This window comes from Abramis brama (genome assembly GCF_963993115.1).
Source record: "Abramis brama genome assembly, chromosome: 2".
Classification (NCBI taxonomy): domain Eukaryota; kingdom Metazoa; phylum Chordata; class Actinopteri; order Cypriniformes; family Leuciscidae; genus Abramis; species Abramis brama.
In genome coordinates, this window is record NC_139964.1 from 1,918,577 (window position 1) to 1,944,905 (window position 26,329).

The following is a 26,329-nucleotide window of genomic DNA, read 5'->3' on the forward strand; positions in this document are numbered from 1 at the left end:
TAAAACAGGCGGAGATCTCACAGTCCTTCAGTAGCTTCACTGCGCTCCTGATCAGAGATGAACGCCTCACTTCTCCTTCTCTTTACTCTACTCACTGCGGGTTTGAAGACCAGTCAAGCTTGTGGTAAACCTGAGCACAAATACAGCTCATTTCAGCACTCTCACTTGTGCTACGAGTGCAAAGGCGTGGGGAATTACTGTCCGAGAAAACCAGTGATGTGTCCCAGTGGATTCTCCAAGTGCATGAGTTCGGCTACCGTACTGGAAATCGGTAAGTTCAACGAGATGGACTGAAATGTATTATATTTGAATGCTACTTATTTTCTGGTGGAAATTAACAAATTCATTCTGCTATTTAATTAGCTTTCTCTCAGATAGTTAAAGTAATGATACAATTTAGTATTAAAAAATGTTTGAAATTAGAAAAATGCAACATTTGGTCTTTTCTCTTCTGATATAATGTAGTGGTGCTGAAACAGCGATATATGTAACTTACACAGAACTGCTGCTTATTTTCTGGCAGAAATTCAATTCAATCACAGAATATTCAGCTATTAATTAACTTTCTCTCAGATAGTTAAGTTAAAAAAAATTGTTGCTGTTGCTGTTATGGTTCTTTTTTAACTCTCACTGCTCCTTTCTAATGTGACACATATTCATAAACACATTCCCCATCCAAACACTGTGCAGTTTAACTACTCTCTCCCGAATCATTCATGTTTTTAGGTGGATCTAGTTTGAAAATGCCGAAAGAGGAGTGTATTGATGACTGTCAAAATGGTTCCATGAACTTTGGCATAACGAAGACGGCTTTCTCCTGCTGCGACACCGACTTCTGTAACGTCAGAGACGCTCCAGGTATTGTGCTTTCCTGCCCAGTCTTCATTAAGGTCCTTGCACACCGAGTCGATCTCGTTTACACACACTGCCTATGAAACTTTCGTCTGTCATAAATAAATTCAGACCGGGTTAAATTTTCTGCGTTTTTCGCATCCGAGGCAAGCAATTTGAGAGGTGTTTTGACCATTCAGAGCCACCGTACAAGCGAACGCCTAAATCCAGAACTGTTCAAGATCAATTGGTTCAATGAAATTGGTGGTCTTGTTTTTAATACGTGTCTCCAGTATTGCTAGCAGAGCATCAAACTGAGCCTCTGACACCCTGAAGTAAACAATGAATCTCTCGGGATAATCCCGCAGTGAACTCCCCTTATTCCTCTCTATCTCAGGATTGGATGGACACATCTCTTTTTAAGAAGAGAAAGTAGCCTACGACAAAATCTTTTTCAAGACTCCATTTTGTATTGTTTAGCGATTTTTTTATTTCCCCTCCGCAACGGATTCATTACGAATGACGAATACGAAAAAACACATGAAAATGTGGTACTCGGTGTGCAAGAACCCTTACAGCCAACACTCATCTCACTGTCCAGAAGAAAACATAGGATGGGACAGAATCGATCAGGAATCAGAGCAACTAAAGCAGTGTTATTTTGATTAGATGTTATATTGTTTGAGATAATGAAAGTTTTCCTCCGGTAGATCCCAGATTTACCGCTCCCAACGGAAGGAAGTGTTATTACTGTGATGGCCAGAGTTGCTCGAACATCGTGAGCTGTGCCGGGACTGAAGACAGCTGCATCACAGCCACTCGTGAGACAGTAAACTCAGTCAGGGATGCACCATATATCGGCCACCAGATCAGTAGCGGACGATATTTGTTCATTTTTAATGTTATCGTTATCAGCCAGATAAGAAAATATGTCTGATATATTAAAGTCGATAAATAATGTATGATTTCCTCCAGCTGAGACGCTTCAGATGCTCACTGTTCAACTTGATGGCTTTGAGCTTCAAATATGATTGAAATCACTTCATAAAAGGAAAACACAGTTCAGTGCAACAGTCTGTCCTATCGATCGGCTACATATAATTATAATGAGAACATTATGATTAGCGCTGGGTATCGATTCAGATGTTACAATTCGATTCGATTTCGATTTCGATTCTCGATTCTATTTTTTGATTCTAAATTAGATTTCGATTCGACTCAATGAATATTTAATACAAATCCTATATTTATTAAAAAAGTAAAAGAAAAGAAAAGTGAACATAAGTTTTCAAGTGTTTAATTAATAAAAAATAAATTAAGAGCTACAAACCTGTATATTAAACTCTTTTTATTTTAGGTACAATTGGGTACAATTAAAACAGAACCCAACTCTATATTTCAAATGCATACAATGAATAGACAGGATTTTGATGCAAGATGAAAAATTGATGCTGAAAAGTGTGCCCTTTCTGTCTAACAGCTAGGCCATATACAGAAATTGAATAAAGTTATCAAACAGTCTGTGCTGCATTAATTATAAATTATATATAGACTAATCAAAGTTACAAAAGTTCTTTAGTCAAGAGCAGTGAGTGTTTTTGTCTGTTCCCTTTGTTCTTTGATTAACTTTAACGACAGAGATAATTAGTAGCTACTGTGTACTGTCCCTTTAAGACCAGCCGCTGTTGACAGAGACGCGGATCTCACACGCACCTCATTCTCTGACTCGCGAGTCACCACTCTTCACGTTCATCATAAGACTGCTCTTATGTTATGAAGATACTCAACAAAAAGACATTTTGGCATAATTGTGTGTCTTATTGTTCGTTTAAGCGCGAAAGATAACTCTATTCTGGGCTGTCTTGTGCGCACGCACGATATCATCGCAAGTTTTTCTGTCACAGTCACGACATTCACAGGCAGCGAGCACTTTTTTGTCTTGTCGCGCATGAATAGTTTAAAAGCATTTCCATGAATAAGAGCTAGTGTTACATGAATACATGTAACACTAGCCAAAGTATGACAAAAAATTAACAGATGCTGCATTAATTGCGTTAAAAGCCCAAATTTGTTTATTTCATATCAAATTGCAGCATTTTGCGTCAGATAGCCTAATTGCGTATCTTGACATTGCGATTGCGATATGATTAAACGTTCAGCACTAGATGAGGTTATTTTATGATTTAGATAAAACTAACATAAAATCTCACAGCATTAGCTATAAAATGGAGTTTGCAAGCCTATGAACAGTGGAGGAAAACTAATACTTGGGTAATAGATAAATAAAGATGGAAAAAAATCGATTCTTGGCGTTTGAGAATCGATTTTGAATCGACCACATTTTAAAAAACGATTAACAGAAAAATCGATTTTTTTGCCCAGCCCTAATTATGATTGTGTGCTTTTGATGGTGAGACTTTGTTTTTGTAATCAGGCTCTCAAAAAGATATATAAAAATTTTGGATTTGGATTTAGATTTATCGGCCAATATATATCGGTTATCGGCTTTCCAATATAAATAATTATCGGTTTTCGGTATCGGCCAATATATCGGTTATCGGCTTTCAAATATAAATAATTATCGGTTTTCGGTATCGGCCAATATATCGGTTATCGGCTTTCAAATTTAAAGAATTATCGGTTTTCGGTATCGGCCAATATATCGGTTATCGGCTTTCAAATTTAAAGAATTATCGGTTTTCGGTATCGGCCAATATATCGGTTATCGCCTTTCAAATTTAAAGAATTATCGGTTTTCGGTATCGGCCAAAATGTTCATATCAGTGCATCCCAAATATTTTTAAACGTATGAAACTTTTTTGATACATATACCAACTCAGACTGACTAACCTTTGCTTTCTTTCTTTTCACCAGTGACCAACAGTGGCACGCCAACGCTTGTAAAAGGCTGTATCACTAAATCTTTTTGTGGTCTCCTAAAATGTTCATTTATTCAGGACCTCTCGTGTTGTGAGGGGAACCTGTGTAACGGTGACAAGGGCCTCACTCCGGGCGCCATGTATAACGCTGATAAGAGTCTCAACCTAAGTGTCATCCAGGGCTTCACGTATGACAGTGTGAAGAGCGTCCCCCAGATCCCGTATGAGGGTGCTAAGAAGAGTGACACCTATAGGGCCATGAATGAGGGTGCTAAGAAGAGTGACTCCTATAGGGCCATGAATGAGGGTGCTAAGAAGAGTGACTCCTATAGGGCCATGAATGAGGGTGCTAAGAGTGACACCCAGAGGTCCCCGTATAACGGTGCTAAGAGCGTCACCCACAGCTTCCTGTTCTCTGCTCTCCTACTTCCTGCTGCACTGATTCTACAGTGAGACACCCTACTGAATATATACAGTCAAACCAAAAATGAATCAGATACCAGATGTTATTTTTGATATTTTTCCACTAGTGTGATCAGGACACTATAGTTCATTTATGTAAGTGAGGACAGCAAAATAAAGCAAACTGTGACATATTATACCCCAAATTCTTCATAAAGTGACTAATAATTTGGGACCAAAAATGATTCGGACACTTTGAGCTGATTATGTTTTGCTGAAGTGTGTTTTCTTTAATTGCTAATGCTCTTTTTACACACAGACTGAACACAATGAAGCATTGCTTGGTGATTGGTTGAGCTAAACTGGTGTTATCTAATTGTGTAGTTAAATTTAACAGCTGACAGATATTCAACATAATTCATGTGTGAGACAGTCTAACAGAAGGACGGACAAAACCAGTCAAATATCAACTGAGTTCTGCTCATATTTTATTACCATTTTCTAAACTATATCGAATAAACTGTGATAATGTGAGGAATGTTGAAGGTGTCTGAATAAATCTTGGTTTGACTGTAAATAGCTTATATGTGTGCTATACTATCTTTGGAGAAAGTTTGTCAGCATTCTGACATTTTATCATGCTGTAAAGAAGTCCAAAAGACATAATGCAGAAATAAAAAAATATATGTCTATGTCCAAAAATGAATAAATCATGTTCACATTCAGAAGAAACATGCGTGATGATTTTTTTAAAAAAATTATTCAAAGCAGGAAACATGTCTTGTTTTTGTTTTTTTCATGAGTTTGCATTAATATTTGCATTTCCACCATGCTCAGACTTTTACCGTTTAGTTACAATCACTAAGGCAAAAAGAGAAATAATCAGATATGATAAGCAGCAATATGCTTTTTTCTGTTATTTTATACAATATATTTTATGTGTGTAACTAGCTACAAAGTGTATGTAATTTCCATCATATGATGAGATTTCAATTCAATTCTTAAATTGAACTGATTCAGTATTGATTCATTTGTAAAGCTGTACATTTCAGTTCTTCTTGAGGTAAAAACTCACTCACCCAATGCTGTAAACTATACATCCCTCTCAAGTTGATAGGCTACTCATAATATTAAAAGTTAAAATTAACAGCAGCCCAAACTATCAAATTCCATTACTTTTTTAGATTGTTTCTTACAAATCATTTAAATTGCACATGAGGCCAGTTAAAGAGCCATCATAACTCCCTAAACGAGTAAACGGAGACTCTGAATATAGCTAGCAAAATACTGAAAATAATTCACAATAGTAGACTTGATAAAGTCACTTTGACACAGAAGCACAATTTTAATTTTAGAGTGTTAATGAAAAAAGGAAGTCTCAGTTTTCGTCTAAATAGGCTAACCCTTTTGTAAATATAACAGCATTAAATGTTGGCTGGCTATCAACATATTAAGCCTAACGTTACATCACACATTTAAGACATCATGAACGGGTAACAAAGCGGAGATAAAGGAAAGACTCCTGTAGATTTAGCATTAATGCCTTTAACTTTCCTGAGGTAAAAGTGACGCGTTTCGTCGATTGAAACACTGATTAGGCGATTTCGCGAGACATTTATTAAACTATATTCTGCATCCTACTACATACCTTCGATCATTCGTGCTGTAACCGAGTAAAGAGGATGATTATCGGTTCACTCGCGCTGCCGTTAAACTGAGCGAGCCGTTAAAACGACGTTTATTTGCGTGAATATTTAACGGAGATCTACAGCGCTCAACATGAGCAAAGTAATGAAGGTGGTGACATCTAGAGGACAAGACTGGCAGTAGGACTCACACAGGGTAAGGCAAACACACATCTTAGATGTGACATCTAGGCAGGATTGACTTTATATTTTGTAAATTCTTCACAAAAAAAGGGTACAGTGTACCTTTAAGTAGTTAAAATAATGTCTAGGCCACTTTTAGTTGTGTAACATCATGCTCATAATGTGATTCTTTACACCAAGTATACTTGAAACAGACTTCTTACATCCACTACAAGAAGTTTATTCCCACAGAAGATCAGCATCATTTGAGGAACAGATCACACTTGCTTGATGACTAGCATCTAGCCTAATGCTAAAGCTTATTATACTTGGAGCCACTGACACAGGAAAACAATTTATTCTTTAGGCAGAGACTCTTTAAAAAACAAAACATAATATTTATAATACAAAATGACAGATTTAAAGAATAAATGAGATGAATACACAAGCAAGATCAGCTTCTGATGGTCAGAGTGTCTGATCCGAATCAGATGATCAATCTTGCGCTGGTCTTGTGTTCACATGGAGTGCATTAGTTTTGGACCCCTGTGTCATCATGACTCTGAGATGAAGAATCATGTTCATGTCAGACTGTGAACACTGAGAATGATTGAACATCATCAGAATGATCTGGATCACATGTTTGAATGAACAGCCCGACACAGACGTACTAAGAAAGACTTTAATTTCATCTTCCCTGGAAAAGGGACCATTTGAACATTTCATACAAAAAATACAAGGATATGAACAGGACATTCGTGATGACATCATTAGCAATCTTTGACACGTTTCATTTCTTCTTTTTTTTTTCTTCTCACTGATAATCTGAAGGAACTAAAGACGAAGGAACCCTCTCGAGGAATAAATAAACATTGCAGGACATGTCAACATTTAAAATGAGGGAACGCTCTGGGAAACCGCGGTAAAATACTCACACACACACACACACACACTCTCTCTCTGACAGTAAATGGCTCAGTAACTCCAGCACCTTTAAAACGCTCTGAACTTCGGCCACGTAAGGAGAGGTCACGGGAGGTCACAGTCACAAAGTGCAGTCTTCTGATTGGCTGTCGGACACGCCTGGGCTGAGCGAGGCTCCCGATTGGCCGCTGAGCTCTCGCTACCAGACCTTAGGGACGTCGAAGAGCGTTGGCGGTGTCGTTTCAGAAGCTGCGGGAGAGAAAACACGTCAACGCTCGTGCTCAGCGGACCAGAGCAAACCTCGAGAACAACGCTCACCGTCTGAGTTCCTCTTCTTGTGCTTGCGGCTCCGTTTACCTTGACTCTGATTGGCCGAGGCCTTCTCAGGCTCCGCCTCCTCATGCACTGGGCTCACAGAGGCTCCGCCTTCAGGCCTGAACAAACAGCAGCCAATCAGAACATGGGTCATGACATCATCTGAGTGAGTTAAAGGGGCGGGGCACTTACTGCAGTCTGGGCCAATCACAGGACGCCTCGGAGTCAGCGACATTAACATACGTCTGTGAGGAGCCTCCTGTGACACCGGCAGAGAAACGAGACGTCTCAGGTTAACCAAATAAACATGTTTGAAAAGGTTTAATAATCACTCTAACTCAAGAGAATACCAAGGTCCACCGCAGAGCTATAACGAGAAGAGGAACGATATCAGCGGAAACGCGTTCAGAAGGAAGTTCTCCAGCTAATGAGCGATAAAAACGTTAAAGCAGGATGGATTCTGATTGGCTGTCAAAGAGCTCGAACAGTTGGAGCAGCAGATGACAAAACTGCAGCGCTAATAAGAGTGATATTGTGCGCTTGTGGACACTAATTAGGGGCCAAGCACCGAAGGCATTTAAGCTAATATAACTTTGTTGTATTATTTTATTTTAATACTGTGAAGCTGCTTTGATACAATCTGTATTGTGAAAAGCGCTATACAAATATACTTGATTTGATTTGAATGTATTAGCATAAACGCCTTATATTTTGAACCATAAGGGCTAGAAACAAAATTGACCCTGGTTCCTGAGCTCAAGCCGATTCGATTGCACCCTATGATGTCATTTCCTGTCATGAAAATGACCGCCATTTTGAGTTCTCCGTAAAATCAACTTTTTCAAACTCCTAGGCCATTGCTCCGATTTTCACGAAAATTTAACCAGATCATCTTCAGACCATGGAATTCATGATTCGTCAAACCGTTCTCGAATACCGCGCAAACTAATTTTACGTAGCGCTTGTGAAAAGACGTAAGCCTGTATCTCTGCAACGCTTTATCATATTCAGACCAAACTTGGTACATGTCATCACAAGCATGACCTGCGGCTACATGCTGCGTTTCGGCGCAGCGCCATCTACTGGTCCGGATATACGAAAAATGGGTATTTATGCTTATTACTTCTGAACGGTTTGTCCAAAAATCATAAAAGTGGTCTCGTTAGATTCAGGGCAACATGCTGAGTCGACTGCTATCCAATTTTACCATATCGGCCATTTTGGCTGTCGGCCATTTTGAATTTTGTGCTAAAATGCTGTATTTTAAGAACGCATTGTTATGAAACTTGGTATGGGTCATGAGCACGATGCCCTGAAAGTATTCAAAATGTTTCGGGGCAGCGCCACCTTTGGGTCAAAAATTATAATGAAAATGCTAATAAGTTTTAAATTAGCCTATTGCAATGAAACTGGTATTACTAGATCTCTTGGGTCATGTCGAGAACATGGATACCAAGTTTGCCATATTTTGCAAAACTTCCTGTCCGCCATCTTGATTTTCATTCAAATACCTACTTTTTCAATCTACTCGTAGACGGTTTGCCCGATTTTCACCAAAATGGGATTTTATTGTGGGGACATAAAGTTATGGATCTTGTTGATTGACGCAACCATTTTTGGAAACTGCAGCGACAAAGTTGAGGCATGATGCCAAACTGAATCTTACGCTGCATCTCTGCAATGCCTTGACATTGAAAACAAACTTTGTATGTATCGTCACCTCACTCTGACCACATCACATCAATTTCGTAACTGCGGCACCTATTGGTCGAACGTGATAAACCGTTAAATCATATTATTAGTGACTGTATATATGATTATTCAGCCATTTTGCCTTAAGTCTTCTTAAAATGTCTTTAATTCTGACACTCCCAGCCAGGTTGGCATGTCCTATCGTCTTGTTTGCGCTTGGCCCGATAATTGCTGCTTACAGCTGTATTATTGTTTGTTGTTGTGGACTATAATACAGTGATAATTACAATTATCGTAAGTTGTCGTGGATGATAATAAAGTGATCGTTACCATTATAGTAATCATCGTTGTGGACACCAATACAGTGATCATTGTTATTATCGTTTGTTGTTGTGGATGCTAATAGTGATTATTGTTAGCTATCGTTGATCATTGTTGTTATAGTTTGTGGTGGTGTTATAGTGATGTCGTTGTGAATGACACACACACACCGTCAGTCTTCATCTTCTTGCCGCTGCTGTAGTGTGTCCAGCTGCTGTCAGAATAATGATTCTGCTCCTCTAGAGACGGACTGATGCTCCTCTTGACCGCGTGCAGCCTGAACACACACACACAGGGTCACATGACTGCTGTCCCAGTGCTCAGTGTCACACACACACAAGCTGGTGTCTGCAGTGTAGGGTCACACACACACTCACCGGCTGGCATCTCCAGTGTAGGGCGTGTCGGCCCACCCGTCTGCGGCCCATCTCCTGCTGGAGGTGTTCTTCTGCCGGCCCTGCAGGTACTCCGCGTACGTCTGGATGCGGTAGCTCTCCGCGTACCGGCTGGTGTTCATGGCTGCATACACACACGTCAGGACATGAGCGCCACACACACACACACACACAAGCGTCTCCGAGCCTCTTACCGATCTGAACCTGCTCCGTCTGACTGAGGGACACGAACGCTGACGTGTCGTCGATCCACGACACCTGGATGTTACCTGAGACACGATAGACACAGATCAGCACACACCTGTCACAGTAAGTGTGTGTTTGTGTGCGTTAGTGTGTGAGTGTGTTACCGAAGGCGCTGAAGAGCTGGTACAGGTCACTGGTCTTCCACTCTTTAGGGAACGTGACGTACAGCACGTGATCTCTCTTGGGCTGCACTAGATGGACAGATACACAGGTAAAGAGACACACAGGTAGATATGTGTGTGTGTGTGTGTGTGTGTGTGTGTGTGTGTGTGTGTGTGTGTGTGTGTGTGTGTGTGTGTGTGTGTGTGCATGTGTTCTTACAGTCTGGGCCACTCATGTTCAGGTAGGGAATGTCAATCACCCTCATCAGGAATAATCTGGAAAACACATGAACTAAATCAGACCAAGATTAGATAAGAGTGTGTGTGAGTGTGTGTGTGTGTGTGTGTGTGTGTGTGTGTGTGTGTGTGTGAGTGAGTGAGTGAGTGAGTGAGTGAGTGAGTGAGTGAGTGTGTGTCTCACTTGTTGTAGAAGGGCTCTATGAGTTTGGAGCGAGCGGAGATGTGACTCTTTGGAGGAGTGAGGAAAGTCCCTGAGAACAGACCAGCATTACTGATTACTGACAGTTCTGATTGGATGAGGTGATCTGAAGCTTCTGACACACACACACACACACACTCACCCAGGTAGTTTGCCATGGAGATGAAGCACAGTCCAGTGATGAAGGCGTCGTAACCGGCTTCATGAAGCTGCTCTGTGGAGGTGTCGTAACTCCTGAGGCCTTCAGGACACTCTGAACACACACGGAGAAGAGTGAGTGTGTGTGTGAGTGAGTGAGTGAGTGAGTGAGTGTGTATGCGTGTAAGTGTGTGTGTACCAGTGACGGGCGATCTGAAGGGTTTCTCTCTCAGCTGTTTGTGCAGTTCAGCCAGTGACGTGTTGCCGATGATCTCCTGCCACACAAACACTTATTAAACACACACACACAGCGGCTCCGGATCATGACCCAACACACACACACACACACACACAACGCACCTTGAAGGGCTGCGTGGATGCCATCAGCTTGGTGTCCAACAGCCTGAAACACACAGACCGTGAGCAAACACACACACACACACTAGCAGACACACCAGTGATGATCATGTGATCAGTTTACCTGGGAAACACAGACATGGCCACCTCCTTAAAGTCCTCCAGCTCCTGCAAACAAACACACACACACACACACCTCATCAGACGGCCATCCGTCACTCAATCCCACAATCCTCCAGTGCCGGGTCACGTTACCTCGGGCAGCGGCGCGCAGAACTGATGGATGGTGTGCATGACGTCCAGCAGCATGTTGTGGCCCACCACCAGCTTACCCTGACACACACACACACACACACACACACACACACACACACACACACGTTATGAGGTTCAGCTCCTCTGGCACAGCTTTAAGGAAGATCAGAATGCTATGAATATTAATGAGCCTCATTCAAAACAAGATTCCAGATTAATTACTGAATTATTAGAAATAATACTTAATCATTTAATAATAATGAACAGAGATGCACCGAGTCTTCAGTTAAACGAGTGGCTGAGGAAGATGACGCATGCGTGTCAGTGTGTTTATCTGTGATCATACACTCTTAAAGGGACAGTAGCCTAATATTTAACAGCACGTGAAAAAAAAAACTACAAAGTTTGCTAGGCCAAAAACAACATTAATCTTGCGATAAAAAAAAGATTACGCCGATTTGACGCTGTTAAAATTGGTTTGCGTTAACGCAGTTAATAACGCGTTTAACAGACAGCACTAATATCCATATCTATATATAATATTCTGCTGCGTCTGTCATGTTCATCGCTCTGCTCTTTACTGAATAACTTCTGTAACTTTAATTGTGAGCATTAGGGCTGAAACGATTAGTCGACATTGTCGACAATAAAAAATTGTCGATAAAATATCTTGTTGTTGAGTATTCGTTTGATCTCACGTGACCGAATGTAAGGGTCTGCAATATCGCGATTTGACCACTACGGCGCTGTAGCGCTAGAGAGTAATGCAGCCGTTACAAACGCTATTGCGGTAGAAGAAAACACACCTTTTCCTTAAAGAGGAAACAAGACGAGCCGGTGAGAGGTGAGTGTTCTCCAGCTGGAGCTAAATAACTAGCAGTAAATCTCTTTATTAGACAATGCAATACTACTAATAATAGCAATAATAATATAATTACAGTAATGTGATGATTTATTTTTGCATAGAATAAAGCTTGATCGAGCTTAGGAGTCAGGGCTGTTTTTATTACTGTAACACTATTAGGCATTACAGTCTCATCACTCGCCTGTATTCTGTTCCATATTCATGAAGACTTACAAAAGATGTTATGAAGAATATCATGTCAGTTAATTTTTTATACTGTAAATTTAAATTAAAAGGTGAATGAGTGTCTCTGTCAGCTCTGCTCAATTGTCATGTCAATTTAAAAAAAAAAAAATGTATTCTTATAATTGTTTGCAGTTTAAGTTTGTCTGTAATGCAGCTGATAATTTTTTTTCTATTGAAAGAGAAGAGAATATTTAACCAATGCTTCGAGAGCATGTGTGTGTGATTTGAGCTGGACAGAAATCTGAAAACTTAAAGAGAATGACCTGTTTAGCTGCTCAAAGTTCATTAAAACAACCATTTCAAAAGCTGAAGTGATTTCCTTTTTTTATATTATTATTGAATAAAGTTATGCTTATAATATAATTGAAAAAGCTGAATAATCGTTCCAAACTTACTGATTAGTCAGCGAAATAATCGTCGATTAATCGTTCTAATGATCGTTAGATTAATCGATTCTCAAAATAATGGTTTGTTGCAGCCCTAGTGAGCATTAATCTGCATTTAATTTTAATGAAGCCTGTCCAGTGTTATTCCACATGTGATTGTGTCTGTAGTGTCTCTCAGCTGAATATACTGCACACACACACACCTCAAACACGTGTGTTTATTCCACATCTCTGCTCTACCGCAGTTATTTGTGCTGTTTGCAATTTGATTATTACTGATTTTTTACTTGTTTTTATGAAAAGAAAATTTAGCATTGAAGAAAAGTAGATTTTTGTTTGTATCCTATAAAGAAAATCTATTGGCAGGACACAGATCAGAAGTGGCCAAGAACATTGCAATTATTATTATTATTATTATTATTATTATTATTATTATTATTATTATGAGTTGTGTGTTTGCAGGACTCACAGATTTGGAGATGGCTCTGATAACCCTGGAGAAACCCACGGCGTCGTTCAGCTCTTCCTGCAACAGATCAATGAGGAGAACCAGCTGATGATGTCATGAAGGTCAAGTCAGAGGTCATGTGACACAGGCAGTCCATCAGTACATGATGTGTGTGTGTGTGAGAGTCTGAGTGTGCACGTGTGTGAGATAATGTGTGTGTGAGAGAGAGTAAGAGTGTGTGAGAGAGAGTAAAAGTGTGTGAGAGTAAGAGTGTGTGTGAGCGTGTCCACATGTGTATGTGAGAGATTGTGTGTGTGAGAGATTGTGTGTGTGAGAGTGTGCACGTGTGTGTGTGAGAGATTGTGTGTGTGAGAGTGTGCACGTGTGTGTGTGTGAGAGTGTGCACATGTGAGAGAGAGATTGTGTGTGTGAGAGAGTAAGTGTGTGTGATAGCGTAAGAGTGTTTACACACACACACCTGCTCCCTCTGCTGTTTCTGCTGCTCTCTCCTCCTCCTCTCCTCATCATCCACTTTACTGATCTGGATGAAACGCTCCTTCTGAAAACACACACACACACAGTGTATGAGAGTTTGTTTATTGCTATAATGTTGTGTGTTTGTATGAGTGTGTTTGTACCTTCTCCGTCTCCAGCGTCTCCACATGAAGTTTAGGAAACCTGAAACACCAGCAGCACCAGATGAGCGGAGACACTGAGCAGATCATCACGCACACACACACACACAAACACACACACACACTTACTTTGAATTGAGCGTCTGATAGATGAGCTTCCTCTGAAACCTGACACACACACACAGAGAGAGAGAGGGTGTGAACACTCATATTTAGAGGAGATCTGTTGTACAGGATTATAATGAGAGAGTCTGACCCGGTGCAGGGCTCCAGATCCAGCGTCTGATCAGAGCTGCTCAGGAGAGAGTCCACCTTCTGCCTGAACACACACACATGAATGTGAGTGAGTGAGTGAGTGAGTGTGTGAGAGCAAGAGTGTGTGAGAGCAAGTGTGTGAGTGATTGTGTGTGCACTCGTCTATGTGAGTGCGAGTGTGTGAAAGTGTGAGCTGGTAAGAGTGTGTGTGTGTGTGTGTGTGTGTGTGTACTCACTCCACGCTCCTGATGAAGTCTCTCTGGTCCTCAGGCACGCTGCAGGCTCCTCCTCCAGAGGGGGGTGTGTACGACACAGGCCCCGCCCCATTCATCTGGCCCCGCCTCTCCTCATATTGCTCCCTCAGCTGAGACTCCTCCTCCCGCGTCAGGTACGCGATCCCTACGGCAACACACCTGTCAGTCACTCACACACACAGCAGTCACATGACAGGAAGTGAGATCACGTACCACTGCGGAAGACCTTGTTGAAGTCGAAGCCCTGGCTGGCCAGGAAGTCAATGCTGGAGCTCTAGAGGAACAGGAAGGGGAGGAGTCAGATCACGAACGGACATAACAGGAAGGAGTCCGATCACGAGCAGGAGAACAGGAAGGGGAGGAGTCAGATCACGAGTGGGCGGAACCGGAAGGGGAGGAGTCAGATCACGAGTGTGCGGAACCGGAAGGGGAGGAGTCAGATCACGAGTGGGTGTTTTTGTTAATGAAAAAATAAAAATGAATAAATCAGGCCTTGTCCACACTAATACGTTTTCGTTTAAAAGCGCATCTTTTTCTCTCCGTTTAGACCTTCAGTCGACACTGACGCCGTTTTTATTAATGAAAACAAAGCTTTTTGAAAATGCTCCCCAAAGTGGACACATCTGAAGAGGGTTGGGCGAGGTACCCTAAACTGGCAGAGAGAGAAAATGTGTATAATTCAGTTCCCTTTCGTGACTTATCACGCTTTTAATATTTATTTTATTATTATTATTATTATTATTATTATTATTATTAACATTTTAGGCTACATATTTAGAAGACGCTTTTGTCCAAAACTTGATGCACGTCATTCATATTCAGTCGTATATTCCACCCCATACCCGCTACACTTGAGAATCACTTTAAGCATGCAGACGAGGTTAAGACAATTTGATGTATTCCACTTTAATACACAATAAAGCAATATACAATAAGATTCGTTAACAACGTGTTCTTCTAAAACGTGGGAACGGACTGTGAAAGCGTGGGCACGGGTTATGAGTTTGTGGGTGCAGATTGCAGAAACTGAAGGCACGGTTTACAGGTCTGAGAGCACGGATTAGAAACTCGTGGGCACGGTTTATTAAACCCTGGGAACAGTTTGAGAATTCGTGAGTGTGGTTTATAGACTGAGCGGCCGGATAGCGAAACCACCGCCACGGACTGGTTTTGGTTTTGGTTTTGTCTCTCCCACAGGCGTCTTCTCACGGCCGGCCAGTAGACTAAGCCCTTAATGGCGAGGTGTAATCTAGCCTAGGCTACATGTGTGGCTGTTGGGGATATAGCGCTGCAGCTCGAAGCGTTTAATCTACATCACTGATCGGGATTGGGGAGGGGAATGCATCTCGACGCCGATTTACAAATGCGATTCTCAAGTGCCTTGTTCTCTTGGTAGTTGCTGTCAGATCGCTAAACAATGTGTCAGTAATGGCTGGCTGGCAGCATATGCAAACGAAACAATCTGTTACGATCACATATTGCTGTGCATACGGTTTATGTTTCTAGGGTCTGATGATAAATAATATAAAATAAAAAAATAAAAAAAGTCGTGACACTGTTTTTTCTTCTGAAAACATCATTGCTTGCCTGTTGACATTGAGTGATACACCGCCCTCTGGTGGACAGAACATGATACAACTTAAATTTGATAACAATATAGGTCTTACTGAAGGCATTTAATGGTCAAAATATTAATAAATAGTAGAATATATTCTAATATTAATAAAACTTCGAATATGATTTTTGGGCAAAAGTCAAAGCCATAGTTTCAATAAAAGGATATATTAGTTAGAATGATTTTCGCCTTTGCCTTAAACAAGCTGCCGCCGCTTGACTCCAGTGCAGGAGCTGTAGGTTACGGTTTACCACAGAAGCGCAAGCGGTTAGTGGATCGCTGTGGTGACTCGTGACACTCCTGAACAGCACTGAACACACACACTTGCCGGTACAACTTTATTAACTTCGGTAGGCTGTTCAACATGTAAATAGGAAAATGTTGGCATCATTTTGTCACTTATTGGGCGCAGTATGCTAGCTGGAGCCGTTTACCTCCAGTCTTTGTGCTAAGCTAGGCTAGCGGTGGGTGCGTCAGACAGGGTTACGGCACGCACGGAGATGAGAAGGGTGTGTGTGGACTCATCTAACTCTGGGGATACGGGGAATAAGGTAAAGCCCCAGAGAGTCGGCGTGCTCCTTTAAGAGCAAACACATGACGGTGACTGAGACGCATCAGTGAGTGCAGAGATGCTGCACTAAATAAAGTGATCCTGTCAGAAGAACTGCACGATAACGTTATTATTGTTCCGTCTGTACCAGCTTTAGTGAGGGGTTACACGCGCACAGTAAGTTTCTCATCCACACGTAAACGCTAGTACCAAACCCTGCGCTTCCAGGCGTATCAGGAGTGGGGAGGGCGTGGCCTGAGGAGGGCGTGGCCTGAGGAGGGCGTGGCCTGAGGAGGGCGAGCGACAGCACGGCTCTCTCACCTGACAGATGAACTTGATGTCTGGAGACGTGCGGCTGAAGGGCTTGGGGAAGATGTAGAAGTTGAAGGCTTTCGTGATGTACCTGCGGGACGACACACACACAGTCACACACACACACACACTCACAGAGCGATAACGCTGAGGAGGAAGAGCCGGCTCACGTGGACTGGTTCTGCTCGTATCTGAAGGTGCAGATGCCGAACTGGAAGAGCAGGAAGTTCATGGAGTGCTGGAGGAGAGAGGAGACACACGGAGTGAAACACCAGGAGCGACAGCAGCGAGTCTCGAGTCTAGTCACAGCAGCCAATGAACATCAGGAGGAGGAAACGCATCATCACACACCACAGCGCATGTTCACTAGTATCGTTTGAGTTACCGATTCCAATAAAGTTTAAGTGGATATCATTCACATTTATTGTTATTGCACAACATGTAATTGTATCTGAATATCACGAACAGAAATGAACACGCTAAAGAACACTTACACGAGGCCTGTGGTTTATAAACACCACAGAAGAACAGCTAGCCGAACTGATATATGTGTAGAGCATTAGTAAAGACATATCAGTAATTAAAGGGGTCATATAATGTTGATTGTACTGAAATGTGTGTTGGCAGTGCCTGTACACAACCATCATAAAATGATAAAAATCCATCCAGTATTTTTTTTAAATCTTCTTATACGTTTCCTCCTGTCTCAAATCAAGCTGTTCGATATTGTGACGTCAAAATATCGACGCCCCTCCCACGATGGCTGATTGACAGCAGCGTTTCAAACACAGACCCGCCCTCGCGCCCTCGTGAGCGAGCTGTCAATCATAGCACGTGCCGACCGGCGCGTTCATTGCTGATAGCTGGAGTGCTGAGCAGAATGGCGTCTAACGATTGTGGTGTTCTGTTCTTGGGTGTAATAACGAACACAGCATCATATTGATGAATCCTGCTGAACCTCCAGAAGAACAAGTGAGTGTAACGTTTTATTGACCTTTATATTGACCTTTATATTAATCTTTATATTAATCTTTGCAAATAGCTTGCACGCTTCACGATGAATGTGGCTATTTTTACACTCAGGGTACATTACGGCATGTTTTCTATGACGTTCTCAATACAATTCATAATCCCATGTTTATAATGAACAACGCGTTATGGTGATTGTGTTACAAACGGTGTACGCACAGAACAGGGGGGCGGAGTCAGCAAAGCTCATTATCATTTAAAGACACATGCACTCAAACGGCGTGCTGAAAACAGAGCTGTTTTTGACCAGGTAAAATTAGTGTTTTCTTACAATACTAATGAGAATTTTTAATTAAAGTATATTACAAACTTTTAATTTAGACCCTAAAGAATCATATTAGCTTGTACAAAAATGACATTATATGACCCCTTTAAAAAAGAACAAATTAGCATTCGCAACAAATAGACACAACTAAAGAAATAAGAGTGAACTAAACAGTGTTTTCAGGAACAAAAACTAATCAAATGTAAAATAACTGCAGTTTATAAATAAAATATACATTACAAATATAGTTACAGAAGTTATTCAGTGAAGAACGAGTGATTTTCTCTGTCTTCTGTAGTTTGATGAGTGTTATTATAGAGACATTTATGGCTAGGCTAAAGTTAATCCTCTGGGGTCACTGGAGTCGCGCCGGCGCATTTTGCTGTATTTTTCCACATAGCGGCACAATATGAATATAGAGACGTCTCCAGCATTCCTCAAATACTGCCAGTGGGAGGAGTCAGGCTCTGGCCAGGGGTTTAGTTACCCTTTAACATCATGCAGAGAGCCATGTGTAATAGCTCTATATCTCAGACGGGCTGCAGCGTTAATTTCACGTGAAAAGATTGTATCTTATTCATATTTCCTTCAAAAATATGGCCGTTTTCAAGGACTCAAATTTAAAAAAGTCAAATTCAAGTACTTTAAGCACCTTGTACGAACCCTGCGATTGGTCAGATCGCCTGTCAATCAAACTCCAGACAAAGGGAAAGAAACTAAAGGCATTTATAAATGAAGTAAATGGCACCAGGTTTGACTGTACGAAATGAGATTGGACGAATATAAAAACCAGAAACAAGTGTGTGTGTGTGTGTGTGTGTGAGATCTATACCTTCCTCAGTTTGGTGTATCTCTCCTCCGGTGTGTCTAGTCCATTGGTCAGAGCACTGACTGACGGCCCATCACTGATTCCTACAATAACACACACAGCATTAACACACACACACACACACACACACACACACACACACACACACACACACACACACACAGTATTGACACACACGCGCGCGCGCTTATGAAGCACTGACCTGTGAACTCTCCGTCTATAGAGATGAAGTCCGCCTCCTGAATCGCGTTACACACCTCTGGAAGAACCTCCTTAAAATCTGCACCATACAAGATTAACACACATCAACACACACACACTCATAAACACATCGCTAGTATACACTCGCGCGCACGCACACATCGTCACATTAGCGCGCTCGCGAGTGCGTGTCTATCCGTGGATCTGCGTAAGGTTTTACACTGATGCATTTTGATAATTTGATCGTCTTACTCTGTCTCGTGACCTCCATCCTCTAAAGCAGCGAAATAGAAATACACACAAACACACACACACTGGACGCTTTAACCCCGGCCGCCGGAAACACTCACTTACACTTCCGGTTCCTGTCAGTGCCTGCAGGGGGCGCTGTGAGGCCCACTGAGCCTGACTACTGTAATTATTTTCATACATTCATCCAACTAATTCACATTTAAGCTATAAATTAAAATCCGTTCCAGTGATTTTTGATTTAAAAAATGTTTAATAGAAATTATCCAGTATTAGTAATCATGAGCGACTGTGATTGGTTCATCCTGCTCAGCGCAGAGTTACCGCAACTCTTATTTACATTTAAAATACACAGTGATTATTTCAATAGACTAATTATTATTTAAACCCATCTTACTCAGTAACCCCATGATGATCTAATCGAGCAGGAGTCTTGTGATTTAATATGTTTTATAATCAAACTAAAGAAGGCGCGCTTCACTGTTCGCATTACTCCAGCGCGCTCCCGCTGTAGCGTTCGAGGAGTGTGAGGTAAGATTTAAGGTGCGTTAGATAAACATAATATCTGACTGTTTGTCCACTGAAATGTTCAATAACCGACAGTACATGATACAAACTACCCCTTTGTCAAAGTTGTGAACTGAAAATAACCCGATCCATGTAGGCTAATGAAATTCTACTGATTTACGAGACAAGAAAATTTAAACATCAACACTTTTCGGCATATTATTAGGCGTAAGATTAAGAGTGAATGTGCTTATTTTATTTTTTATTGCAGTTGTTTACTATTTTTATTCTTTTAAATTCCTTTATTCTTTAATTTATTTTAATTAAAAGGGCCATTATACATTTGTGACAACATGGTTAATCTCACCGTGTCACAAAATGGTAATCAATCATGATTTATAATTTGAGCAGTCGGGTTCGGATTTCGCGGAAAATGCCAGTGATATGTGGTTCCTCATTTACAATAATAAGCTAATGAGCTTTTCAGAACTCAATTGAACCATTGCTTCCAATAATAATAATTAAAAAAACTTAATAAACACATATAATGTATAAATATATAAAACAATAGGCCTACTGTTTTAATTTATTGTTTAAAAAATAAAATACCATTCAAAACATGTAAGGGTGATAGAAAAAGCGTAATCTCAGTAGAAAATCAACAGAAGTGATTGGAAAGCCCCTTGAGATCTACTAAATCACGTGTGTGTGTTTGTAGTGGGAGTGTGTGCTGAAGTGAAGCGGTTTCTCTTTCTCTTCTGTTGATGATGAGTGTTTATAATGAATAAACCGAAAGAGCTGATGTGATCCTGAGGAGAGACGAGGACCTGACTGAACCTGACAACACTGGACTGTGTGTGTGAGTAATCTGTGTGTGTGTGTGTGTGTGAGAGTAATCTGTGTGTGTGTGTGTGAGTAATCTGTGTGTGTGTGTTGACTGTGCCGTGTTATCTGTGTGTGTGGTCTGTGCTGTGTTATCTGTGTGTGTGTGTGTGTGTGTGTGTGTGTTCAGGGTGTGATGGACGTGTGTATCTCCATGGCCCCGGAGCCGCTGGCGGGTCTGCTGGTGCCTGGGTTCACCTGTGTGGTGTGTGTGTGTGTGTGTGTGTGTGTGTGTTCAGCAGTGTTGGGAACGTTACTTTAAAAAAGTAATTAGTTATAGTTACTCACTACTTGTTCCAAAAAGTAACTGAGTTAGTAACTGAATTACTCTATAATAAAAGTAACTCGTTACCAGGGAAAGTAACTATTTGCATTACTGTTAAAAAAAAAAGTTGCTATATGTCAAAGAATTTGGAAACACAGTTTGAATGTCCTGTATAAACAAAATTACGGAATGTTTTTATGTTTCCACTGTTCGATCGCGTCCGCGCCTCACACACACACACACGCACGCACACAAATGTAAACACTTTGCGACTTTTCGATCGCGCCCGCGCCTCTCTCTCTCTCTCTCTCTCTCTCTCTCTCTCACGCACACACACACACACAACACATTCCAGCATTCCAATCTTTACATCGCAGCCTGCGTGTGCTCCAGAGCCATGTTCGGAGAACTTTTTATCGGATTGCTCCTGACTCGCCATCTCTGCTGCTTCATCGAATCTCTGTTTAGCTGGTGTGTGTGTGTGTGTGTGTGTGTGGCGCGTGTGCATGGCCCCGGAGCCGCTGGCGGGTCTGCTGACGGCTAAGTTCACCTGTGTGTGTGTGTGTGTGTGTGTGTGTTCAGGCTGTGATGGACGTGTGTATCTCCATGGCCCCGGAGCCGCTGGCGGGTCTGCTGACAGCTAAGTTCACCTGTGTGTGTGTGTGTGTGTGTGTTCAGGCTGTGATGGACGTGTGTATCCCCATAGACCCGGAGCCGCTGGCGGGTCTGCTGATGGCTAAGTTCACCTGTGTGTGTGTGTGTGTGTGTGTTCAGGCTGTGATGGACGTGTGTATCCCCATGGCCCCGGAGCCACTGGCGGGTCTGCTGGCGGCTGAGTTCACCTGTGTGTGTGTGTGTGTGTGTGTTCAGGCTGTGATGGACGTGTGTATCTCCATGGCCCCGGAGCCGCTGGCGGGTCTGCTGACGGCTAAGTTCACCTGTGTGTGTGTGTGTGTGTGTGTTCAGGCTGTGATGGACGTGTGTATCCCCATGGCCCCGGAGCCGCTGGCGGGTCTGCTGATGGCTAAGTTCACCTGTGTGTGTGTGTGTGTGTGTGTTCAGGCTGTGATGGACGTGTGTATCCCCATGGCCCCGGAGCCACTGGCGGGTCTGCTGGCGGCTGAGTTCACCTGTGTGTGTGTGTGTGTGTGTGTTCAGGCTGTGATGGACGTGTGTATCCCCATAGACCCGGAGCCACTGGCGGGTCTGCTGGCGGCTGAGTTCACCTGTCACTGCTGCTACGAGGTGCTGGTCGAGCCCACGACGCTCCCCTGTGGACACAGCTTCTGCCGCCACTGCCTGGCCTCCTGGTGGGCCTCCGGCCTCCGCACCGATTGCCCAGAATGCCGAGCGGTGTGGCAGGGCTTTCCCAGAGTCAACATCCTCCTCCGGTGAGAGATGTCGGTCTGCTTCTGTTCACACACGCCCTAGTTATTACAGGAGTGAAAACACTTTATACACAGGGTGTGTGTGTGTGTGTGTGTGTGAGACAGGGATGCGGTGGAGAAGCTGTTTCCCGCTGACGTGAGCCGACGGAAGCAGGCCGTCCTCAGTGATCCGCGGCTCCGGCATGTTCTCCTGGCGTTCAGGAATAGTCACACACACACAGCTGCTCCAGTGAACCCGCCGCAGATCAACATCAGAGAGTTTTTCTCTGGAGTCCTGACAGCACTGAGCTGTGTAGCTGTGAGTCTCACACACACACACACACACACACACACACACACACACACACACACAGTTTTTGGGGCCTGAGGTCTGATTGGTTAGCGTTAGACAGCACGTCTTCCAGACGGCTAAATGAAGTGAAACTGGATGTGAGAGCGCGCACTGCAGTGACGCCTGGAATCACTGGATCATGAAGTGCAGCGCCAATCTCTCAGTCCATCACATGCATACCTTCATAATGAGGACAGGATTGTGACAGAGAGTTGTGCATTCTCTGAGGCTGACTCAAGAGTTTCCCTTTCAGCCATCGACTGGTTCAACAACTAGTTCACATGCGCATGCGCGTCCCTTTGTGCAGATGCAAGTTGTAATGTTACGTTTATATTGTTTATCCAGGATATCTGATTATTAATCTCAGAGGATGTGTCCTGGAACGGGCTTCAGTTCACTGGAGGTCATTCACAGCTTTTCTTTTTGATGCATCATAATCTAGCAGTTATTTTTTTCTATTCATACGTTCATGTTTTCATAGACATGTTTTGATGTCATACTTTTATTTGTCAACAATAATTTTCGTAACGATCTTAAAATATTAAGATATTAATAAGGCTGGTTTCTAAAGTACATCTTCCTGCCTCTGTGTATTAATGCTCATGGGTAGCCGTAATGGGTTCATTCAGACCTTAACATTAAGTATTTTACTGTTATATGTCAACAAGATTGCAAGTTTGCTTCTGTTGCAATTTGTTCAAGGTTGACCCCCATTTTTGGCTTAAAATGTGTGTGTGTGTGTGTGTGTGTGTAGATGGTGTTGTTAGTGTACCGCGCGTTCAGTGCCGACTCCAGTCATGAGACGCTGCTCAGTAAACCACTCAGCACGTGGAGCGCTGATGATGTCATGCTGTGGGTGGAGCATCTGGGGGTCTGGACCAATCAGTATAAAGAAACATTCCACAGGGAGCAGATCAACGGCAGGTAACACACTCTTACACACACACACACACACAATTTAACATTTCTACAGTCATGTGAAGTCATGAATGTAAGAGACCTACAGTACTGAACATTCATCAGCAGATCATCAGTGAGGCTTTAAATGTGACCTTTGCTGTGTGTGTGTGTGTGTGTGTGTGTCAGAGCACTGTCTGCTCTCAGCGATGAAGATCTGTCCACGGCTCCGTTCATGATCCAGCATCAGGCTCACAGACGGATCATCCTGGAGGAGCTGCACAAACTCACACAGCTGAGAGTCACACTCACCCTCTGGGAGTACAAGGTGTGTGTGTGTGTGTGTTTCTCAGCAAACAGTGCATTCAAGTGGGACTTATGGAGGGATATATAAAAGATTTTGACATAAATATGGTGGGTAACAAGATTAATTTGGTGATATCAACATCAGTGATATTATAAATGACCCGGGCTTCAGTCGTATAGCGCAGATAATTGCTCCGTTCACGCAGATCTGATCACACTTCTGAAACGAGCTGGTGAACGCGCGCACAGTGCGGTGATTCAACACATGAACACCTGTGCCCGTCCTCTCAGGATCCTGGATCAGCGTTACAGGAACCCCAGGCACATCGCTTTAACATTTCTGTAGCATGAACACCATAAACCCACGAGAGCTTCGGATCTTCCAGTGTTTCTCTATGGCGCTGAAACCTAAAGATGTCCCCATGCTTATACTCAACTGCCATTGGCTGATCTGTGTCCGAGGGGAGGGGCTTACCGATTGGTCAGTTGGCCCACAGCCGACCCCCAGAGCGGAGACTGGAGCCTAGGCTTCTGGGTAATCTAGATCTGCCATCCCAGAGAAGCGAGTAAAGACGTCGCTAAAATAGTCCAGCGACTGCAGTGGCTCAACCTTAAGCTTATCAAGCGACGAAAATACTTTTTGTGCGCTAAAAAACATGGTTTTTATGATAATTAAATTTTAAACAATTATACTAAACGTCAGGCCATTTTATCGTGGTTTATTGTGAAACCGGTAATCGTCCCATCCCTACGCCTGACCCAGGATCTGTGTAACACAAACACTGGAAAGATAACCCCAAAAGGCTCAACCCAGGATTTGGGTAGAAGAAATAACCCATGAGTGTAAAGCTTCTGTGTGTCTGTGTTTCGCAGTAAGATCGTTCAGCACCATCTCTCTCTGTGTGTGTGTGTGTGTGCAGGAGCTGTATCTGGGCAAGACTGTGTTTCTGCTGGTGGGTCTGAGGAGCTGTCCTCGTCTGACGCTGCTCTACCTCTTCCTGTTCGACTACCAGCACACCTTCCTGCCCTTCATCCACACCGCCTGCCCCGCCACACAGGACCCGCCGGCACACACGCCACTGGTGCGACACTGTGTGTGTGTGTGTGTGAGAGTGTGTGTGTGTGTGTGTGTGAGAGTGTGTGTGTGTGTGAGACTCTCACAGACTGGTCGTGACTCTCTCTCTGTGCCGCAGCAGGATTGGCCGGGCTGGTGTCAGTGGGCGGAGTTTCTGCTGATGTACTTCCTGTTGCCGCATCAGCTGCTGGCTGCGTTCGCCTGGCACTGGATGAGCGCTCATTACTGGACGGCAGGCGTCGTCATCGTCCACGCCGCGCTACTGTCAGTGCTGGACGTCAGCTTCCACTGGACGCTGTGGACGAGAGGAGAGATGAGGTGTGAACACACACACTGAAACACAGTGGTTTTAACATATTTATGGAGTCTGACATTAGACCAATTTGATTCTGTCCCATATGATTTCTGAAGACTGTTTGTGTGTGTGTGTGTGTGTGTGTGTGACTGCAGGACGCTCCCTAAGAGGCTCTGGCTTCATGTGTTGTCAGTGATGTTAAGCTCTTCTCTTCTGGTGCTGCTGTGGCCTCTGACCCCTCTGTTCATCATTAACATCGAGATCTACACACAGCTGTACATCTACCCCTTCATCACTGCAGCGCTGGTGAAGAACACACTCCAGCGTACAGATGCACAGCAGAGGCCCTGACACACACGCACACACACACACACACACACACACACAGCTGTACATCTACCCCTTCATCACTGCAGCGCTGGTGAAGAACACACTCCAGCGTACATATGCACAGCAGAGGCCCTGACACACACACACACACACACACACACACAGCTGTACATCTACCCCTTCATCACTGCAGCGCTGGTGAAGAACACACTCCAGCGTACATATGCACAGCAGAGGCCCTGACACACACACACACACACACACAGCTGTACATCTACCCCTTCATCACTGCAGCGCTGGTGAAGAACACACTCCAGCGTACATATGCACAGCAGAGGCCCTGACACACACACACACACACACACACACACACACACACTCATGCATTCTACTGACACTTTTACACAAAGCCTCTTCAGTTCATGCTTTCACTGGACATTAAACCCAAATGATAATCTACTGTTACAATCATCTTTCTGCTTTCATGTTATATTCAGTTTCGTAATCAGTAATTCAGACAGTTTAGTGCAATTCAGTTCAATAATACATCTTTATTTTTATATTCATCTTAAAAACCTATGATTTTATTAATTTAATAATCTGGGGGAAGAAAATATAATATATTTTTATACTATAATATATATATTAAATTAAAATATTTTACTATTAGTAAAAACAGAAAGTTGTGGGTTTGTCGTGTCTCTTTTTTTCATATCACATGAATCTCAGTTTACAGCATTAATAAAGGTGTCAGTGTGGAGAGATATCAGGCCATGATCGGGAAAAGGATGTTATCATCTCGATATATGTTTGTTATGAATTGAAATCTTTA

The 26,329-nt window shown here is 42.8% G+C and overlaps 3 protein-coding genes across 4 annotated transcripts; 2 read left to right on the forward strand and 1 right to left on the reverse strand.

The window, feature by feature from the left end:
- On the forward strand, positions 1-4,838 carry LOC311069738 (urokinase plasminogen activator surface receptor-like). Its single transcript, XM_084093145.1, has 4 exons — positions 1-271; positions 727-858; positions 1,542-1,652; positions 3,706-4,838. Exons 1-4 carry the CDS (start codon positions 58-60, stop codon positions 4,161-4,163), a joined length of 915 nt encoding a protein of 304 aa, XP_083949271.1. The 5' UTR covers positions 1-57; the 3' UTR covers positions 4,164-4,838.
- Positions 4,839-6,588: 1,750 nt separating this feature from the next.
- On the reverse strand, positions 6,589-19,358 carry parn (poly(A)-specific ribonuclease (deadenylation nuclease)). Its single transcript, XM_084100342.1, has 26 exons — positions 19,225-19,358; positions 18,974-19,051; positions 18,775-18,854; positions 16,819-16,886; positions 16,658-16,739; positions 14,385-14,445; positions 14,154-14,316; positions 13,919-13,981; positions 13,792-13,830; positions 13,666-13,705; positions 13,506-13,586; positions 13,049-13,105; positions 11,104-11,181; positions 10,973-11,016; positions 10,852-10,894; positions 10,691-10,766; positions 10,496-10,606; positions 10,336-10,405; positions 10,135-10,190; positions 9,918-10,004; positions 9,762-9,836; positions 9,550-9,691; positions 9,343-9,449; positions 7,352-7,418; positions 7,163-7,278; positions 6,589-7,093 (listed from the first exon to the last, which is right to left on the reverse strand). Exons 1-26 carry the CDS (start codon positions 19,241-19,243, stop codon positions 7,044-7,046), a joined length of 1,953 nt encoding a protein of 650 aa, XP_083956468.1. The 5' UTR covers positions 19,244-19,358; the 3' UTR covers positions 6,589-7,043.
- Positions 19,359-20,513: 1,155 nt separating this feature from the next.
- LOC311070797 (bifunctional apoptosis regulator-like) lies at positions 20,514-26,172 on the forward strand. 2 transcript variants are annotated; one of them, XM_084094854.1, is made up of 8 exons: positions 20,514-20,587; positions 22,034-22,266; positions 22,369-22,561; positions 23,349-23,518; positions 23,681-23,819; positions 24,718-24,879; positions 24,991-25,190; positions 25,323-26,172. In XM_084094854.1, exons 2-8 carry the CDS (start codon positions 22,040-22,042, stop codon positions 25,516-25,518), a joined length of 1,287 nt encoding a protein of 428 aa, XP_083950980.1. In that variant the 5' UTR covers positions 20,514-20,587; positions 22,034-22,039; the 3' UTR covers positions 25,519-26,172. The 2 variants fall into 2 exon arrangements, with proteins under 2 accessions (XP_083950980.1, XP_083950981.1); XM_084094855.1 differs by having other exon boundaries at positions 24,994-25,190.
- Positions 26,173-26,329: the final 157 nt, after the last annotated feature.

Coding starts and splice junctions, on each gene's coding strand:
- LOC311069738 (XM_084093145.1), top strand. CDS start 58: ATGAACGCCTCACTTCTCCTTCTCTTTACTCTACTCACTGCGGGTTTG. Junction 859..1,541: donor TAACGTCAGAGACGCTCCAG/GTATTGTGCTTT, acceptor TTCCTCCGGTAG/ATCCCAGATTTACCGCTCCC. Junction 1,653..3,705: donor CAGCTGCATCACAGCCACTC/GTGAGACAGTAA, acceptor TCTTTTCACCAG/TGACCAACAGTGGCACGCCA.
- parn (XM_084100342.1), bottom strand. Junction 16,887..18,774: donor GATACACCAAACTGAGGAAG/GTATAGATCTCA, acceptor TCTCTCCTCCAG/CACTCCATGAACTTCCTGCT. Junction 14,446..16,657: donor ACATCAAGTTCATCTGTCAG/GTGAGAGAGCCG, acceptor CTGTTCCTCTAG/AGCTCCAGCATTGACTTCCT.
- LOC311070797 (XM_084094854.1), top strand. CDS start 22,040: ATGGACGTGTGTATCCCCATAGACCCGGAGCCACTGGCGGGTCTGCTG. Junction 22,562..23,348: donor CAGCACTGAGCTGTGTAGCT/GTGAGTCTCACA, acceptor GTGTGTGTGTAG/ATGGTGTTGTTAGTGTACCG. Junction 23,519..23,680: donor AGGGAGCAGATCAACGGCAG/GTAACACACTCT, acceptor TGTGTGTGTCAG/AGCACTGTCTGCTCTCAGCG.